Consider the following 21,506-nt stretch of genomic DNA (forward strand, 5'->3'; position numbering starts at 1 on the left):
CCGGAGACTCTGAAGTATTGGAATTCTTAAGAAACTAAACAAGAAACATGGAGAAGTGAACTTATTTACTTGTTGGTTTGTACTGGAAGACTGCCCGTGTTTGGACTTGCATTGTTGCTTCATTTTCACCTGGAATTATGCAGAATAAGCACACTGACATATTATATATAGATACTGTATATACTATATATATATATACAGGGTGTCCCACTCAGGAGTACAACTTTAAAAATGTGAATTACTATGCAACGCGTGCATGTATCATCATGCAACAAGGTTCAAAATATTCCTTATTTAATGAAGAATTGATTCTGTTTCATAAAGAGGCGGGCGCTGCTATGGGGCAACAGGACGGGGCAACGTGCCATACCTCTCATGCCAGTATGGAAGAGATCCGATCGTTTTTTGGAGACAGGGTGATCTCCAAAGGTTTGTGGCCACCTCGATCGCCCGATTTAACTCCCCCAGATTTTTTTCTATGGGGATATTTAAAGGGCAAGGTTTATGCAAGCAAACCCAGGACCATCGAACAACTGAAAGCAAACATCAAGCGTGAAATTGTTTCCATCGACAGTGACATGTTGCAGAAGACATTCTCAAATATGGAGCGTCGCATTTCCTTGTGCGCGGACGTTGGGGGAGGACATTTTCAGCACCTTTTGTAATGTGGACTTGTTTTCCACTAAATACAGGTATGTTCAGTTCTTACAGCTCGCCTTTACGTTCAGGCGTTCGCGAGTAATTCGCATTTTTAAAGTTGTACTCCCGAGTGGGACACCCTGTAGTTTGCCCCCAATTTTATGACCAAAACATGTTCCTGAAAATCCATTCATCAGATAAATATTCGTAATGGGAACACATAATATTTTATGCAAATATTTAAGCATTCCCTGGCTCAACAAATGACCTCCTTTTTGCTTACATAATACCAAAATACACAACATTTAAATATAATTAGATTAATAATAATATTAGTGATCATATCAGATCCTAATAAGACATTTTCTCTTCAATAAATATTGTTTAATGAGGCAGTTTACTTTTTAGGCTTTTCAGGTTCTTTCATTTCATAATCTTTTCTGTAGAAAATGGAAGTTGACATGTGAGCAACAAACATAACAATCTAACTGAGCCACAGCATGCGTGCTGCCATAGCTGCGAGAAATGCTGAGACTGTAATGCCGCATCACAAACATGCAGCCACACACCAAACACCCAGACCTGCTGCAGCAAGGTGTACAGGGCAGGTGTCAGTGCTAGCAGCGTATGTTTTAAAATCCACCCAGACTTGGTCTTCATATCGACGAAAATTAACATTTGTGGTGGCTTGTAAGACAACAAAGGCTATTCAGTATTTTAATTTCTATATTCAAATATTTATAAACCCTGTGTATATTTATTTTTCATGATTGTGCTTCAACAATGGCTGCCATAATTGTCACTTTTTTGTGTTCCATTTCTCATCATTTTAATTTTCCATTATGAATGTCCATTTTGTCTTATATCCACATCTGTTTTATATGATTTAAACAAATGTGTTAACGAAATTAATCATACTCCATTTAACAAGTGATATTTATTTTAATATAATAATTAAAATTATCATTAGAGAACAAAAATGAATAAAAAAAACACGTTATTTTCTTATATTTTAAATATAGCACCATATGTCTAATCCAACACTGGAGTACCAGTGATGTAGCTCAATGACCAAAGCAGAATTCACATTTATTAATAACTGATTTGTTTTCTTTTATCCTTTAGAGCGAAGATGCTGGAGAATGCCCGACGTGCAGGCAGATTTTATTGATTATTCTGACCATCAGGTTTTTTATTTTGTATTGTTCAATGTTGTGACCATTCACTGTTTCAGAAAGCCTACATATTTTAATTAATTGATTTTTTTTAACTTGAATTGTTTCATATGTCTATGCTTTGAACTGCTTTGTATGTTTTATTATTGTGAAAGAATCTCTCATAAAAAATCAATTCATATTAGTGACTTGATTGTAATGGATTCAAACTAGAAAAGGTCTTTGTGACATGTGATAATAATAATTGTATAAACTTATAAACCTGTAAGATAGAAGGTAGAAGAATAAAGTTCACTTTGAGTAATCTCAATTATTTCTTTGTTTTTCTTTAAATGAAAGTAGTTCCTATTAAATTATTCAAACCCTATTAAATATATGTAGGAAATATGCTGAATTTTGGAATATTTAGTATGGAGTAAAAACTGTGTAGAGGTAGAGTGAATTTCAGAATATATGAAGACAGAAATACTGTATATTATAGCAGCTGCCAGACAGAGCATTAATTGAATGAGATTGAATGAGTTCAGCTACCTCAAATGACACTGGCTGTTCTAAAAAGACATGGAAAGCTTTTCCAGAGTCTTCTGCAGGGTTCTTTTCATCCCCCATAGGTGAATTTAAATAGGGGGCACTACAGACAGACACAATAAAAGATAAAATAAATTCTTCAATTCATTCAATTTATACTTAAGAAATGGATAGGTTATTATGGATATTAAGTTGTAGTAAATGTTTATTTTTAAACAAATTCTTTTAAAATAGAACATTACAATGTGTAATGTGCAGAGTTCAAAGGTCAAAACCCAGCACATGTTATTGACAGCGTGTCACCGCTGGTGTCATTTTTGTCATTCAGTTCTAGCGACCACTGTGAACATGTCAAATGAAAACATACTGAACAAAAGTTATAAGTATGCATATTATCCTATATGTGCCAAAGGGTAAATTTGGTCTGCACTGTTTATTGTAACAGGGAGCCAGTGATCATCACACCAACACCGGGTGTAAGGCAAGTAGCCGATAGGCTTTATCAGCTGGGATATGCGATCGCAGGGCTCTTTAGTGCTGTCTGTGCCACCTCCATCCGATATTCAGGGGGCTGCTTTTTATAACTGCATTCTCCAGGCATTCCCACTCCTTCAGACAAGTGTGAACATTTGCCTCTCAGGTCCCAGGGGCATTACAGTATTTATAAAATACAAGAAAAGTGATCAAGGATTTAATAATAAATGTTAGCCAGTGAAATGGCCCGTTTTTCATACAAAGGAAGAAAAATTAATGCAAAAGTAACACACTATTTATAACCTATTACATTTTTTAATAAAACCCTAAGTAACTTATTTAGTAATTTGTTGTAAGTAATGAGTAATGTAAATAAGTTGCTTTTAAAAATAACATTCCCCAACGCTGTACACTTTACATTAGTACTTTGAATAGTGAATTTATTTTGTCATTAACAGACTTGTGAGGTACACAAATTTACTTAATTTGACAGGTATTCGAATTTAATTAATAGCTGAAGAAATTAAGGAGGTTGTCAGTTTTTTAGTGTGTTATATACTTGGGTGCAGCACCTAGACATATGCAAGTTTATTACTTCTCACTTACTGTGATGTGATATACCATAAAATTCAGCACACATATTTTCTCTCCTCATAATGCAGAAGAATCTGTTCATTGTTATTCTATAGACATATTTCATGAAAACCTGATCACTTCTTCTTTTCTTCATCTTTTCCCGCTTCTATATGGCTCTTGGAAAGAGCACCAGAGATGCAATGTTTGCTCTGAGGGTGTTGATGGAGAAGTATAGAAAAAGGCCAGAAGGAGTTGCATTGCGTCTTTGTGGACCTGGAGAAAGCATATGACAGTGTGCCTCGAGAGGAGTTGTGATAGTGTAGGAGGAAGTCGGGAGTGGCAGAGAAGTATGTAAGAGTTGTACAGGATATGTACAAGGGAAGTGTGACAGTGGTGAGGTCTGCGGTAGGAGTAACGGATGCATTCAGCTTGGAGGTGGGATTACATCCGGGATTGGCTCTGAGCCGTTTCTTATTTGCAGAGGTGATGGACAGGTTGACAGACGAGATTAGACAGGAGTCCCTGTGGACTATGATGTTTGCTGATGACATTGTGATCTGTAGCGAGAGAAGGTAGCAAGTCGAGGAGACCCTGGAGAGTTGTAGGTTTGCTCTAGAGAGGAGAGGAATGAAGGTCAGTAGGAACAAGACAGAATACATGTGTGTAAATGAGAGGGAGGTCAGTGGATTGTTGAGGATGCAGGGAGTAGAGTTGGTGAAGGTGGATGAGTTTAAATACTTGGGATCAATAATTCAGAGTAACGGAGTTTGTGGAACAGAGGTAAAAAAGAGAGTGCAGGCAGGGTGGAATGGGTAGAGAAGAATGTCAGGAGTGATTTGTGACAGACGATATCAACAAGAGTGAAAGGGAAGGTCTACAGGACAGTAGTGAGACCAGCTATGTTATATGGGTTGGAGACGGTGGCACTGACCAAAAAACAGGAGACAGAGTTGGAGGTGGCAGAGTTAAAGATGTTAAGATTTGCATTGGGTGTGACGAGGATGGACAGGATTAGAAATGAGTACATTAGAGAGTCAGCTCAAGTTGGACGTTTGGGAGACAAAATCAGAGAGGCGAGATTGCGTTGGTTTGGACATGTGCAGAGGAGAGATGCTGGGTATATTGGGAAAAGGGTGTTATCGATAGAGCTGCCAGGCAAGAGGTAAAGAGGAAGGCCTAAGAGGTTTATGGATGTGGTGAGAGAGGACATGCAGGTGGTGGGTGTGACAAAACAAGATGCAGAGGACAGAAAGATATGGATGAAGATGATCCACTGTGGCAACCCCTAATAAGAGCATGTCAAAGAAGAAGAAGAAGAAGATATGGAGTCTAAGTGATTGACTAACCTTTTCCATACAGCTTGGTCCTGCACGTCCTTCTCAGTCAAACCCTTTCTTTCACATCTTCTTTTATTTTATCCATCCACTCCATTTTAGTATTCCTCACTTTCTCTTTCACTGTACTTCCTTCCCCACCACTCTTTTGCCCACATATTTATTGTCTGCTTCTCTTTACTTTCTTAGATATCTCTCCTATTCTTGTTGTACCTCTGATAGTCTTATTTGTAACACCACTTATTCATCTCAACATTCTCTTTTCTGCCACATCCAAGTTCTTGTCCTGCACTTCTTTTACTGGCCATTTCTCAGCTGCATACATCATTGCTGGTCTTGTCTCTGTCTTAAATCCTCACCTTTAAACCTCATCTTGACTCTTTGAATTTACAGTACACCTGATACTATAGAGGGATATATGTATAGCACTGATTATTTGTATGTATTCAAAGAGAATCATGAGCACATAAAAAGACAAGTGTTATATCTTATTGTGCACTAGCACTGTAAGGGTTAAACTGGAAATGTGTTATGATTACATATTTTTATGTATCTGAGAAAGCTAGAAACCACCAATATATTATAAGTCAAAGGTCAAGTATGCAAAGAGGGGTGAGGAGAGCAAGCTCCCCTCTTTCAGATGTGAAATGTAAACTTTAGGCTGGAGATACTGGTGGCAAACACTGGACCGGTACCAGGCAGGAACAGGGCCTGTCAAGCAAATATGATGTATAGGAAGGGTGTTATGCCCATTTAGCTGGGAAATATTGGTGGAACCATTTGGAAGCTGGATTGAGGGGAATGGACTGTTGGGAGTCAGATGAGGATGACAAATGTGTTGGGAGATAAGAATTGCAATAAAAATAAGGTTTGCCCATCACTGGGCGCTCATTTTACTTGATCTGAGTCATTGTGTGCATAACACAATAATGTTTGATTCTGCTGTTGTTCCTGTGACTCTGTGTGCCTTTCTTTGAAGATCAGGAGCTTCATTTGACCACAACAATACTTCCTTAAAATTGTTCCACCCACACTTCTCTCTATGGGTTGTCTTGCATCTAATTCTCCATCTTGGTCTACCACTGATCTTAGGTATTTAAACATATTTACTCTTTACAATAGCTCTCCTAGAAGACTAACTTCTGAATCCTGAATATAATTAAACCTCAAAAATTATGTTTTCTTCCTGTTTCTTTCTGTCTTCAAAAGCCCTTCTCCAATCTTAAATCGTCCCTTCCATTTCCTCCTTTCTGGTGCTACACAACAAAATGTCATCAGCAAAAAGCTTGCACTAGGGGATTGTTCTTTTATCCCATCAGGCAACACATCCATTACCAGATCAAAGAAGTAAGGACTTAAAGAGGATCCCTGGTACAGACCTACTCTATCTGGGAACTTGTCTGTTACCCCAACAGTGCTTTTAACTCGAGTCCTCACTCCCTCATACATATCTTGGACAATCTTCCCAAACTTCTCTGGTATTCCTTTCTCCCGTACACACCTCCAAATCTTTTAACATGGTACCTATCCTAAGCCTTATCCAAATCATTTAACACCATATCCAAACCTTTCTGTTTTTTTCAATGGTTTTATAAGAATTGTCCAAATATAAAAACTGCTTCAGTTGTTCCTGTGTCTAACATAAACCCAACCTGCTCCTTCCCTATGGTGGATTCTTCCCTAAGCCTTCACTCCATAACCCCTTCCCAAATGTTCATTGTGTGTGACATCATCTTTATCCCTCTATAGTTTCCACAATTCTGAATATCGTCATTCTCCTTATAAATGGGTAGGTACAATAGCACCGTTCCTCCACTACACTGGTATTTTCTCCTGTTAGTAGATCTTCTACATTAGATCCCACAACACCTTTACTCCATCTTCCACTAAACTCTTTCACATTTTCACTTGTATTTCATCCTTTCCTATTGCCTTCTCTTTCTTTTCAATGCCTCTTTTACTTCCTCCATCCATTTTCTTGGTACTAGCCCTTCATTGTGATCTCATCCACAATTACTACCCTTGGATTTTCTTTGCTCAATAGCTTTTCAAACTAACCCTTCAATTTGTTGTTGATCCTGTCAGGCTTACTCAAGACCATTCCTTGCTCATCTTTCATCTGCTTTTTTTGAAATCCTTCCCAACCTTGTTTCTAGCTTTCACTGTCCCTGAAAATCATTCTCTTTCCTTCTTTGTTTCCAATTTTTCATACACCTTCTCTAAATCCTGTGCCCTGGCTTTTTCCACTGTTCTTTGCCTTCTTGGTTGTCTGCCTATTCAGTATATTTCTCTATCTTCCCCCCTCCGCGATTGCTATTATTTCTTCTTTTGCGTATTTCTTAGTCTTTATCACACATCTCTTTAAAGTCCTCCTGCTATTCCAAAACCATCATCCATCTCTCTTAATGATTTTCCTTCCTTCTTCACTTCCAAAGTCACTCATATCCAAAAACAGTTCAAGATTCCAAGACCATCCTCTGATTCACCTCAGTGTTGCTCTTTTCATTCATCCTTCTCTCCTGTAAATGACTCTTGACATTTTTGACCTGCTTTGTAATTACAGACCCACTTTTCCATTGAACCCCATCATTTAACATCTTCTTCAGTCTATCTCCCCTTCCTTGATCCCCTACACCTTTTCTTTTATCGTTGCCTCATTGATCTTTGGTATCTCTATTTTTTACACACACATCTTCTGTCTGTTTTTAACAGTCTTTTCAGTTACTGAGAATCCACAGTACCAAAAGTCAATACCAAGGGGTGAGCTGGAATTAAAACAGCAGGTGGTCCAGCCAAGTCACCTTGAGTATTAATGACTGGCATTGTGCCGGGAAAATTTGGAAAACATTAATTAGATATATTGTTATATGGTTGCAAGACATGGATGCTATCCAGTGACCTGAGACGAAGTACTGGTACTGTGTCTCTTCAGAGAATTCTTGGGTACTGCTGGTTTGACTTTGTGTCAACTGAGTGGTTACTCATGGAGTCGGAAATGAGACACATTACATGCATTGTGAGTGTGCGTCCGTTACGGCAGGGGTCCCCAACTCCCGGTCCACGGCCCACCACCGGGTCGCAGCCGTCTGACAGCCGGTCCGTGAGAGAACTGCCAGCAATGGAGACTCACTCAGACTTTTCAGAATGCTTGGCGGGCGGGGCTTTGCAGTGGCGCAGAGACAGACAGAGGTGAGACAGTATTACAACTGTGGAGACTGGCTCGGACACAGACAGGCAGACACACTCATGTCACCCAACACACGTTTATTTACAATACTATTTACAATTACTGTGCCACAAACCCCAATCTTCCCCAAAGTCCAGGCCAACCACTTTGCCTCTTCGGACCGCCTCCTTCTCTCTTTCTATCACCTTGTCCTGCTTCCACCTGACTCCAGCCTCGAATTAAGGGAGGCGGCCTCTTTTATCTGTACCCGGATGTGTTCCAGGTGTTCACCGGCAATCCTGCGGACACGCCCCAGTGTGGCAGAAATGCCGGCAGTCCTCCCAGAAGGACTCCGGGTGTTCCCTCTCTTCTTCCCCCCAGTAATTCCTAGTGTGGCGGAAGTACTGGTGTCCAGGGTCCTTCAGGCAGGGGGACGACCCCTGGCGGTGACCACGGGCCCCTACAGGGTTGGGCTTCCAAGCCCTGTATCCGTGGCCCCTAATACAACCAGGGCGGACGCCCCCTCGCGGTCTGGAGGAGGAATGAGCCCTCCTCCTGTCTTCCTGGGCATTCTGGCCTGGCATGAGCCCCATCCGGGTGCCACACAACAAGGTATTTTTATGGTCCCAACAGTTTCCCCATATGACACGAGTCTATAGAAATCTCTTTACTACGAAGTACATTCAGCAGATACTTTCATTACAAGAAGTGACCTTGAAATGCTTGAATGAATCATCCACAGCGCAGTTAGATCTGTGGTCGCAGCTCAGTTGTCTACATTTGCACAACGATCCCCATACAGAAACACTGTAAAAAAATTTCTTTCTTCGAACTTTCCTCGTACTGTTTTTTTTTTTTTTTGCTTTTTTGTTTTCTGTGGTTTTCAGTGATACCATTTGCTTATTGCTTGTCAACATTTGAAAAACATCCATTTGAATTTAACTCATTGTCACCCTCCTATAGAAACAGCAGACGTGAAAAAAGATAGCAGTGTTAATGTTTGTGATGTGCAATCTGTTGGAATGACAAATGCAGTGCATATGTCTTTGTTATATGCAAAAAAAGAAGAAAAGTCTCGGGTTGCAAACATATGTGAATTGCTGCATTTGAAGATAGTTTTTATGTGGTTCAGTAATGCTTGTTCAAGAAACATTCCTATTAATGTGGCACTCATTCAAGAAAATGTGAGGTTTCTAAACTCTCTTGGGACTTCCGTCAACGGGACAACATGCCGAAGAGCATCCCGAAGTGCGATCACCACGTCTGTTTAAGATTGTTTGTCTGTTGCTGGGGCAACAGCAGGCTCACAGCACTTCAGTGTGATGTTACCGTTGGGTGGGGGGGATCCCCAAAGAGTTCAGAAACCTCACAAAATGAACTGGCATTCAGGCACTAGGGCACCCCACCTTTTCCCACTCTGCAGACTCAGTATCCAGCCAGGCTGGAGGAGTGCTGGAGGAGCCTGAGGAGGAAAATCTGAGGCAGCATTGGAGCAGCAGCACGTGGGGCAGAGGCAGAAGATACCCGTTGTTCAAGTTGGCAGATAAAGTGGCTGCATTCAAAGCCAAACTTGATTTACTGTATGGGGCCGACAAGTGAACATTGGGATTGTTGATATGTTTCAAACATTAGCAGAGGTTGTTAAAGATACCAAGCCAGGGCCTTCTTTCTCCCAGCTGGTGTATGATCACCTATCTCAGCTTTCAATAGAGTTTGAGCATTATTCCCAACCACAAAAGACCCCCGAAATGGGAAGGAATGGATCTGTGACCCATCTGTGAATAAGCCAGGTGAATCAACTTTGTCTGTGCTTGAAGAGTATCAACTGCTTGAGGTTGCAAATGATGGTGGCATTAAAAGTATGTTTGAGACAACTTCAAATCTCCACACGTTTTGGATTAAAGTCAAGGAGGAAAATCCTGAGGTTGCCACAAAAGCACTGAAAAGTCTGCTGCCATTTCCAACATCCTATCTTTCTAAAGCCATGTTTTATGCAGTGACAGCAACCAAAACGAGATTACGGAGTAGACTGAACATAAGCAACACACTTTGTGTGTCACTGTTTTCCATCATCACCAAATGGGATCGTCTGGTTGCAGGAACACAAGCTCAGGGCTCCCACTGATTCAGCATTATGGTAAGTTGTATAATTTCTATTATGATATTATAACTTAATAATAATAGAAATATAATGTAAATTGTATATAAAACTGGCCTACGAACCCGCCCAGAATCCTCAACCCATAACCATCACAACACCCCCCCTCGCAACCGGTCCCTGGAAAAATTGGCTTCTAGTAAAGTGGTCCTTGCTGTCAAAAAGGTTGTGGATCACTGTGTTACGGCACTATGGCCATGTGGTGCGATTCCCCGAGGGTGATCCGGGTCACAAGATCCTCATTGATGAGGAATCGAGTGGCTAGACCAGGCTATGGGTACTCCCACGTAACACCTGGCTGTGGCAGATAGAGGGTCATTTATAGAGGGTGGGATTGGGCCACTTGTCTGCCTGGGGGGCTGCCAACCAGGATCCCGAGCTGTTACGTCGTGTGGTAGGTGTGGCAACGTGTTGTACCAGTGCATGCTCCCCAACCCGACCTGACCTGAATTAGATACAGTAAGACTACACTTGATCTGTGGCTCAACATACAGAGCTTTTTGAAGTCTTATAAATGTAATCCTAACAGTAGCAGCCATCAAAAAGAGTTCATTCCTCCAGACTTTACTTATAAAAAAATAGGACAAAATGCCGTGCAATTGTGGTAGATCTAGTAGCAAAGAAGAATGGAAAAACAGAAGCAAAACAAATTGTTTTTTTGAATATCAAAATTTAAAATTAAAATCGTGCTGCAGAAAACAATAACTAGCAACCTTATTTTTCTAAAAATTCACTTTTGTATGACACTCAGCTCTATTCTTCAGTGCAAGGTCTGCTAATATAATGAGCAACTGTGTGTTTACATACATCACATTAAACATGATTTGTTGTTAATTTTTAACTCAATGAGCATCTGTGCAGAGGCATCCACTTTCAATAGAATTTAAAAGTCTCATAATTTTACTTTATTTACCTGGTTAACTTTACTTCAGCCTCTGATAACAATGTTTGCATTGAAAAATATGACACATAGTTGAACCATAACCTCCTTTAACGGGAAAACGTTTCACAAGTGTTACAAGAAATTACATTTGTTAGCAATGTGATCCTTTACTAAATGACAATTTACGCCAAAAGGGGCAGGAAGGATGACAAACATCTTTGTTAAGCCAAGAGACTGTTGACTTTGTGCTGTTTCAGCTTTTCTGGCCATTGGTTTGGTTCAGTTCTAGTTAATTATTCAAAGAAAATAACTGAGAGGGTGGTGCAATAACTGAGTTTATAAAAACAGATTGAATCACAATGCTTATTAGCAAGTGAATTCGTGTCAAAATGAGAGCAGTTTTCACAACTCTGTTGATCCTGGTATTGCACTGTACGCACTGCATGTTGGATTCCAGAACAGACAAAGGTAAGATGTCTCAAGCTTTTATTGAAGTGACCTTGAGTTTCTTGTTTGGTAATAAACAGACTTTTAGATCTACCAGCATGATGTAAACGAATGAACTATTGCTTCCTAAAATAAATTTAGAGAGAAAAAAACAAACAAGGTGAGGTCAAGGTTAGACATAAGAACGGAGTGTGTCAATAACTAGTGTTTCACCGATTACTTGGATTTAACGTGAACTCCATAAATTCCTACAACCTCTTACATAATCCACTTTTTCAAGAACTGCAGGATCTCTAGTAACATGTCTTTATAAGAAGGTGTTGTTCCATGCTACAGTGAAAGTGTGCATGGAGCCACGGCAAGTATCCAGTGTTGAGTGAAGTGACTAACTACTGGGAATGTAAATTTTGAGCTTATAATTTTAAATCTCTTCAGTCACTTATTTCATATTGCTTATGTTGTGAACTAGGAGTTTCTGAGTACAATAAGTTCCAAAAATGACTCCAGATGTCCACTAGAGTAGGGAATCCATCAAGTTAGTTAGTCACAGAAAGGGCAAATGGGGCATCTTTATAAATGAAAGATTTCTTTTAAAAAACGCTCTGTAACAACAATAAATTATGAGGACCACAAAAGGCACAGAAGGTAAGGCCATCAAAATAAGCAATCCCAGTGGCAAACACAATTCCATTACGATATCAACATTTACCCACTGCAAACCCAACCTACCTGGAAAGGGGGTCTCGATTTGAATTGCCTTTCCCAAGGTTTCTTCCATTTTTCCCTACTAGGTTTTTTTGGGAGTTTTTCCTTATCGTCTTAGAGAGTCAAGGCCGGGGGGCTGTCAAGAGGCCGGCTTGTTAAAGCCCATTGCGGCACTTCCTGTGTGGTTTTGGGCTATACAAAAATAAACTATTGTATTGTACTGTACTTATTTACATTTACACTTTTTTCCAAGGTGACTTACGACATTAGATATTGTGGTAAAGGCGTTATGTAGGTGCCGACCCGACACAGACTGACAATGGAGGCATGAAATAATGTAACAAAAAGATTTATTTTCTTCAGCTCGGGGCCATGTCTTCCCCATGTCACTCAGCCCAAACACAGTCCCAAAACACACAAAAGCACAAAGCAAAACACCACCACAAAACACTCTTCTTTCTCCTCCACTCATCCCAAGGCAGCTTCGTCCTCCTCCTCCCAACTCTGGTGCTTGGAGTGGTGACTGTTGGCTCCTTTTATAGCCCACCCAGAAGTGCTGCAGGTGCTCGTTGATCTACTCCTGGCTGCACCTCCGGTGTGGCTGTGTTACTGCCCAGACGGGCTCGTTAGGCCGTGCAGCTCCCCTTGGCGGTGGCCACGGAGCCCAACAGGAATGAGTAGAAAAACAGGAATGGGAGAAAAATAGAACAAAATGTAACAGAAGACTGGAAGATCAGAAATAATCCAAAAAAGAACAAAAACACAGGAAAACTCACCACCCCATAAGCACATTAAATGCATCACATAGGACTGTTTGACAGTCCCCTTCAGTGATGGGTAGGTGGCCCCACTTCTTGGAGAAGCACCCATAGAATACAAAACTCAAAAAGAAAATACTGTAGTAAAATGAAGCTAAACGAACAACAATGTTAACTAAAAACGATTAATACAGTAGACTTAAATGGGTCATCTGAACCCAGGCCACATATCAGTTTATACTGCACCACAACTGTAAAAATAAGCAGAAAAAATAAGTAGATGCATATCTGTGTTATATAAAATGCTGTTGAGCTTAGGTTGTCATGAATTGTGAATTTCCCCATGGGATTAATAAAGTATCTATCTATCTATCTATCTATCTATCTATCTATCTATCTATCTATCTATCTATCTATCTATCTATCTATCTATCTATCTATCTATCTATCTATCTATCTATCTATCTATCTATCTATCTATCTATGAAATATACTTACAGTGCCATAAATAAGTGTTTGTCCTCTTCCTGATTTTCTCTCTTATTTAATTTTGTCAGGAAAATGTAATATTCAATAAAGGCACACATTTTACATATATTTTTAATCTAATAAAAAAATTTATCGAACACAAACAGCCACTGTCAGATTAAGGAGTTTTCCGCAGGTTAAATTAACCTTTCTAAAGGGATAATTACAGTAATCCAACTGTGCTCAATATTAACATGAATTATTTCGACAATTACAATTAGAATGATGTTGCCAGTACAAAGATTCAAAAAACAAATAATGTCAAAGTCAAATAAAATTCATGAAGATATCAGAAGAAAGTGATTAAGATTTTTTACTCTGGAAAGTTCTAGAAGGCTGTTTCTTTGGCTCTGGTACTCAATGAAGCACAGTTAATTTCACAAATTCCAATTGGAATACTGTTGAGACCTTACAGGAGTGATCAGACCAGCAAAATTACTCTGAGGGTACAAAACTATCCAGGAATTCACAAAGGGAATTGAAGATTATCAAGGCAGAAATCACTGCTGACCAAGGGATGTATCAATGCCCATCTGCCATTTGCCAGAAAGCAACCAGTCAATCCCCAAGTGGTGTAAAGCAAATACAGCATACAATAGAGTCAGTTATGGTGGTGTTAGTGTGGTGGTATGAAGATGTTTTGCTGGCCTCACTTGTGTTATTAGAGGCTAAGCGAGTTGTCTGTTTCCTCGGAGGCAGAGCCCTTACCAGACAGACACACACACTTCCACGCGTAGATGTTTATATATAAGATATACATACATATATATGAGCACATAAGAGGCAGTCAATGGGCTTGGTTGTACGTGATATGCCAGAACAAGAGTTAATGGTATGCACTAATGCCTGTTCTCTCTCTCTCCTCCTGACATTCCGAACAGAAGCCTGCCTAATTCTGCCTTTAATTCCAGAACCTTCCCTACCAGAGACCTAACTCCAGCCCCTTGGTCACACCCCTTTCCTCCGCAGCAGCTATAACGACAGGCACTTTTTTTGAATTGATAACTCTAATCAATTAAGACTCACTATATATTTTCTTCACAGAAGTTTGAATATAACGGGTAGAACCCCAAACCTTTTTTTGCTTATTTTGTCTTTCTTACAACACACACACTATATATATATTTATATTTATATAAACATCTACCTTCAGTTGCAGTACTTGTTTTGAGAGATTGTTTAGGTTTAACAGACTAAATGTTCCTAAAATGGGGGACATCTTGTGCCAAAGGTGACATCTAAACTTGGCATAGTGATAGCTTACAAATTGGAGCACAAAAGAAACTTGATTCCAGGGCTGTGCCTTATAAATTGTTTTAGTTATGTACAGTAAAATCCTGTTTTATTTTTTGGAGAGAAATTCCTAAAACTGCTAATTTTTATGTGTTTAATTTAGTTGATACTGGTGTAAACAAAAGTTTTTAATCATATAAATATATTTTTTGAAAATTTTGGAGTGATGTACTCACTGCTTGTAGATTCTGTATTTCATAAGCAGAATAATAGTCTTATATTTTTGGGGATGTAATTTAGGCATAAGAGATTAAACGTATATTATGCTATTTGTTGCTTTTCAGATAATCTGGAAGTCTGCACTTTGTCCAGTGTTACTAATGGATCTGTTCCTAATGTCAAGGATAAATATTTACCTGGAGAAATAGTATTGTATTCTTGTGAGGCGGAATATGTTTCAATCACAGGACTTCAGTGGGGGGCCTCACAGTGTAAGTCTGGAGAGTGGCATCCTGTCCCACAATGCACCAGTAAGTAAACTTAGGTGGAAGTTATTTATTTCCAGCTTTTCTTTTAAGTTCGTCCTAATTAGCGCTTTGATTTTTGAATGTGAAAAATTCTGTTTTCCAGGTGGAGGTAGGAGATAAGTGTTAATTTCAAATTAGTAGGATAAATTTCACATACGCACTTTCTTGAAAAATGTTGTGCTGTGTAAGAAATTTCAGTTTGGTATTTTTGTCCATTTCTCAAGTTTACTGTATGTCAAATATCACTAAAACAATAAATGAATTTGCATTGGGCAAACACAAGTAGGGAATCCCACTCTGCTTGGTGTGATGACAGACACTAAATTTTAGAACAAAACATTACCTACGGTTCCTGTAAATTTGAACGAGATAGGAAAGGCATGTATTTGCATACTGGACAAACACAGAAACACAGAAATATATATCCAGCTTTATATATCAGATCTTTATTGTATATGCTCTTTGACTCTCTTGTAAGTTCCTTTTCCCTTCTTGGAACGATCATTACACTTCTGTAAACTTCTTCTTAGAATTACCAGCTGCTTTTTCCATCTAATTTTTTTTCTTTTTTTTACCAGCACATAATCATTACTATGAAAGTTACGCATCCTTTAATATAATTAAAAAGATTAAAAAGAGGAAAGGCAAACATGATTAGCAAGGTTTTTGACAATAAAACATAAAGCAAGACCTTCTAGTTAGTATTGTTGAACTTTTGTAGAGGATTGCATTACAATGGTGTTGTAATCATCTCCCAGTTTATTTATTTATTTATTTTTTTTGATATTTTTATTTTATTAATTTTCATTGTAATCATTCCATATAAACAGATCAATTTATAACCCAACAAATTTGAAAACAAATCAAACCCCACCCCTGAGAAGGAGAGCTTAGCTAAAGGAAAATTTCTTTAAGCTTTTTAATAAGGCAACATTAGACAAAAGAAAGGGAGAAGTAAATATCTATGTAAATAAGAGATGGAGAAGGAAGTTAAATGCAATAATAGTTATTTCTCTTATTCTAAAATAATATTGATTAAATCCTGCCAAGTTTTGAAAAAATTTTGTACAGATCCTCTAACTGAAAATTTGATTTTTTCCAATTTCAAATAATATAAAACATCGGTTTCCCACTGACTTATAAGAGGAGCATTAGGATTCTTCCAATTTAACAAAATAAGTCTGCGTGCCAAAAGTGTAGTGAATGCAATCACCGTTTGCTTGTCCTTCTCCAATTCAAGTCCATCTGGAAGAACACCGAACACAGCTGTTAATGGGTTAGGAGGGATTGTGATACTAAGGCTGTCTGAGAGGCACTTAAAAATTTTTGTCCGAAATGATGTTAGTTTGGTGCAGGCCCAGAACATGTGACCCAGTGAGGCAGGAGCTTGGTTGCAGCGCTCGCAGGTTGGATCCTGGCCTGGAAACATTTTGGACAGTTTTAAGCGAGACAGATGAGCTCGATATATAATTTTTAGTTGAATAATTCTATGCTTTGTGCATATAGAACTCGAGTGAATTCTCTGCTTTGCTACCTTCCACTCCTTTTCTGATATATTGATTAAGAGATCTTCTTCCCAATGTCCTCTTGGATCTTTGAAAGGTAGGGACTCTAATAAGATTTTATATATTGCGGAAATAGTGTTTGTTTCCTCGGAATTGAGCAGTATTTTTTCCAGCATTGTGGAGGGTGCAAGGTGGGGGAAATCGGGCAATTTCTGTTTAACAAAATTTCTAATTTGAAGATAGTAAAAGAAATGTGTAGCTGGGAGGTTAAATTTTGAACGTAATTGTTCAAAAGATGTAAATATATTGTCTATATAAAGATCTCTGAGCATTTTAATCCCAAAACTTTTTCCAGGTATTAAAAACTGGATATACTTGCGAAGGTTGAAAGAGGTGGTTCCCTTGCAGAGGTGCCACTGATAAAAGATTTTCCATCTTAAAATGCTTCCTAATTTGGTTCCATATTCTGAGTGAGTAAAGCACAATTGGGTTATTAGTATATTTGCGATAACTTTCATTTATTGGAGAGCAGAGCAGGGAATATAAAGAAGTACTACAGGATTTTACTTCTATTGCAGACCAAGCCTGTGTATGTGCATTTATTTGTGTCCAGGTTTTTATGGCTTGTATGTTTGCTGCCCAGTAATAAAACTGAAAATTAGGTAAAGCCATGCCACCTTCTGCCTGAGGTCTTTGTAGGGTCGCTCTTCGGATACGTGGGTGTTTTGAGTTCCAAATGAATGAGGTTATTATTGAATCTAACTGTTTAAAAAACGATTTATTGATATATATTGAAATGTTTTGAAATAAAAGAGAAGTTTAGGAAGGATATTCATCTTAACAATGTTAATTCTTCCGGCTAGAGTGAGATGAAGGGTTGACCATCTATGCAAGTCTTGCTTAATTTTTTCCATACAGACGCCAAAATTTTGTTGATAAAGAGCTTTATGTTTACTTGTGATATTTACTCCTAGGTATTTAAACTGATCTGCTATGGTAAAAGGTAGGGTGTCTAATTTAATATTATATGCTTGTGAGTTCACTGGAAAGAGTATACTTTTATTCAGATTAATTCTAAGACCAGATATCTTTTGAAATTCTGTTAGTGCTGTTAAAACAGCAGGGACAGTGTTTTCTGGGTCCGATATATATAAGACCATATCATCTGCATATAGAGAAATTTTCTGTTCCAGTCCTTCTCTGACAATCCCCTTTATCTGATAAGAATTTCGGCAGTGAACTGCCAGTGGTTCAATAGCGATTGCAAACAACAGTGGCGACAAGGGACATCCTTGTCTGGTACCACGTTCTAGTTTAAAGTAGTCTGAGCAAATTTTATTAATACAAACTGAAGCTTCTGGACTGGTATACAGTAGTTCGATCCAAGCACAAATATTCGGGCCAAACCCAAATTTCTCCAATGCAGTGAAAAGGTAATTCCATTCGATCATGTCAAATGCCTTTTCTGCGTCTAATGATAGTAATATCTCTGGGGTGTTTGATTTTGCTGGTGAATATATAACATTAAACAAGCGTCGGAGATTTGAAAATAGATGTCGGCCTTTAATAAATCCAGTTTGATCTTGTGATATTACCGAGGGCAGCACTTTCTCCATCCTTCTAGCTAGGATTTTTGAGAGTATCTTAACATCATTATTCAGGAGTGAAATTGGTCTATATGATGCACATTGTAACAAGTCCTTATTTTGTTTAGGAAAGACGGTGATTAATGCTTGTCGAAATGTTTGAGGTAGTATTTGGTGGTCTTTAGCTTCTGTAAATGTTACCAATAAGAGTGGAGCTAGCTGAGTGGAGAATTTCTTATAAAACTCTATGGGGTAACCATCAGGGCCTGATGATTTCACGCTTTGTAGTGACTTTATAGCGTCTAGTAATTCTGTTAGCGTTAGAGGTTTATCCAGTTCCTCAGCACTTAAAGCATCTATTTATGGTATTTGTGAATTATCCAGAAATGCATTAGATTGCGTGTTGTCTTCTTTGGGCTCAGTGGAATATAAAGACTTATAGTAATCTCTAAATGTGTGCATTATTTTATTATGGTCGATGATTTCTTCTCCATTCTTGTTGGTGATTACTGGTATTGCATTGTGAACTTCTTGTTTATGAATTTGCTGAGCTAAAAGCTTATTAGCTTTTTCTCCGTGTTCATAGTAATGCTGTCTAGACTTATAAATAAGTTGTTCAGTTTCTTTAGTTGTTAAGATGTTAAGTTCTGTATGCAGGGCCTGCCTTTTCCTGTGAAGAGCTTCACTTGGACGCCTGGCTTGTTCTTCATCTATTCTAGTAATTTCATTTCTTAGCTCTGACACTTTCTTGGTTTCTAATTTATTTCTATGGGAAAGATATGAAATAATCTGGCCTCTTAAGAAGGCCTTTAGAGTTTCCCAGAGTGTTCCTGCAGAAACCTCTGTGGACGTGTTTGTCTCTAGGAAGAAGCTGATTTGTTTGGATATAAATTCTGTGCAGTTCTCGTCTGCCAATAAAAGAGGGTTAAGACGCCATCTGCGAGGTGAGTATGAGGGGCTTATTGATTTTAGCTCCAAGACTAGAGGGGCATGGTCAGAGATAACAATTGTGTCATATTTGCATGATTTAATTGTAGGCAGGAAATTATTATCTATAAAAAAATAATCAATTCTTGAGTAGCTATAATGCACTGGTGAGTAGAACGAATATGTTCTTGAGTTTGGATTAAGAAACCTCCAGGGGTCTGATAAGTTGTGATCATTTAAAAACTGTGTAATTATCTTTGCAGTATTAGATGTCGTCCCCCCTGTCACGGGAGTCCTATCTAAGAGTGGATTTAAAACACAATTAAAGTCCCCAGCCATTATAATTTTATGAGTGTTCACATTGGGAATGGATGCAAATAGATTTTGCATGAATTCCTTATCATCAACATTGGGTGCATAAACATTTATCAAAATCATTTTACTGTTATATAAGTTGCCCATGACCATCACATATCTCCCTTCAGGGTCCGACATTACCTCTGATGCTACAAATGGAACTGTTCTATGTATGAGAATTCCCACCCCTCTAGTTTTCTTTATAAAGCTAGAATGGAACATTTGGCCAGTCCAGCCTTTTTGTAATCTGAACTGATCCTTGGTTAGTAAGTGGGTCTCCTGTAGAAATACTATTTTAGCGTTTAAGCCTGTTAGGTGAGAGCATACTTTCTTTCTCTTTAATTCGTGATTCAGGCCTTTAACATTCCAGCTCACAAAGTTAACTGTCCCATCATGGAGACATTGATTCTGAGTTTTTAATGTCATTTATAGTTTTAATTGGTAATATGGCAGTTTTAATCTTAGTTTCAAGATTCCCCATGAGTTGTTGCATTTTAGCCTGTTGTTGCATTGATATTTATAATTATAAGGATTATAAGAATAGATTAGATATAACCTGCTCTCCTTCTCTCCCCCCTTTGTCCCCCCACCCCCCCATTTTGCCTCCCCACATGAGGCTAGATCCCACTTCGCGATGTTCCAGTCCTCTGACATACGAAGAGACAGAGCACGTCCAAAACAAAACAAACCCCACCCTGCAGCGGCGTTACAGAATTAAAACAGAGATATCTTTTACAGTTAAATCCTTAATACTATCTGCCGAAAATGTTCTCATTAACAATATTTAAGCTTGAAATAATCTTCAGCGCTTTTAAGTTAAGATATTAAGATTTAAAAAAAAAAAAAAACAACCCTGGGAATGATTTTAAAAACTAGTCTAGGATAAACCTGGTAATTCCTACTGTAATAGTATAATGGTAATTATATAAATAGTAGAACAAGCAATAAACCAAGGGTATGAAGTTAAACAGTCTACTTTAAGGTATAGTAAAATAAAAAAAAAATAATAATAAAAAAAAATTAAAAAATAAAAAAAAATAAAAAAATAAAACGAATCTTTAATCACTTCCACATTTTCACACTCACGTCTATAACTCTATAACTCTGATTAAAACATAAACATATAACATATAAAGTCCAGATAAAAAAAAAAAAAAGAAAATAAGGGATGTATAATTATAATACCAGTCTCTTTAAACATGGATCCAGCAATCAGATCATAGGTCCTTCCCGTGCCTTGGTAGAATACGGCTCTTTAATTTTAATTAACTTTCAAAAAAGTGTCGGAAACAGCTTCTTTAATTCTTTTTCAGCTTCTTCTTTGCTGAAGAAAATATAATGTCGATCTTGAACTTCCACTTTCAGTTTGGCAGGATACAAGAGGCTGTATTTGATATCGGCTTCCCATAGCATCCTTTTAATGTCGATGTAGGATCTGCGTTTTGCAGCTGTTGATGGTGAGAAGTCGGGAAAAATACGAATAAGATTATTTTCGAATATAATCTCTTGCTTGTGTCTGAGAAGTGCCATCACATCAAGCTTACATCTTAGTCGTTCGAAGCGGACAATAAAAGACCTAGGTTTAAAGGCGCTCGGTATCTTTGTGCGATAAGCCGTGGCTATCTCATTGTCGAGTTTTAAGTCATCTCCAATTATTTTAGACAGTAATTCTACTGCAAATTTCCCAGTTTAAACCACCCTTGGACTATCTTGAACTTAATCCCATTTTATCTTTTTGTCAATACGGCCCTTCATACCAGGGCTTAGGTAAGCATGTTTTCTTATGTTGCTGTCTGTACTTGGTAACAATACTGTAAGAAGCAATTGAATTTTTCCCTTTTTTCTTTGAGCCACCCTTTTATGAAATAAATTTTTTACCAGGTGAACAAAATTAATTCATATTAAAGTTACTCTTTATTGGCAGGAGTACCTGCATGTGCTACCAAGTTGTTACAGATGATTCAAAATACAGTAGCACATCTTGTACTCAACCAACTAAG

General features: G+C 38.2%; 2 protein-coding genes across 8 annotated transcripts in view; both read left to right on the forward strand.

Moving 5' to 3' along the window:
* LOC114658913 (complement factor H-like) overlaps positions 1-21,506 on the forward strand; it is a 249,862-nt gene that overhangs the window by 119,017 nt on the left and 109,339 nt on the right. The window contains exon 19 of one of the 6 annotated variants that reach the window (XM_028811026.2): positions 1,765-2,124. The exons of the other annotated variants lie outside the window; for them this stretch is intronic. The gene's annotated coding sequence lies outside the window, so the exon portion shown is untranslated. Of the gene's footprint in view, positions 1-1,764; positions 2,125-21,506 lie in introns of those variants that run through there. 6 annotated transcript variants of the gene reach the window in all.
* LOC114658914 (coagulation factor XIII B chain-like) overlaps positions 11,251-21,506 on the forward strand; it is a 180,826-nt gene continuing 170,570 nt past the window's right edge. For both annotated transcript variants that reach the window (XM_051933313.1, XM_051933314.1), the window contains exons 1-2: positions 11,251-11,401; positions 14,949-15,134. In XM_051933313.1, the coding sequence (XP_051789273.1) occupies positions 11,323-11,401; positions 14,949-15,134 (265 nt within the window). In that variant the 5' untranslated portion in view covers positions 11,251-11,322. The remainder of the gene's footprint in view (positions 11,402-14,948; positions 15,135-21,506) is intronic.

Source organism: Erpetoichthys calabaricus, chromosome 10 (assembly GCF_900747795.2).
Source record: "Erpetoichthys calabaricus chromosome 10, fErpCal1.3, whole genome shotgun sequence".
NCBI classification, from domain to species: Eukaryota; Metazoa; Chordata; class Cladistia; order Polypteriformes; family Polypteridae; genus Erpetoichthys; species Erpetoichthys calabaricus.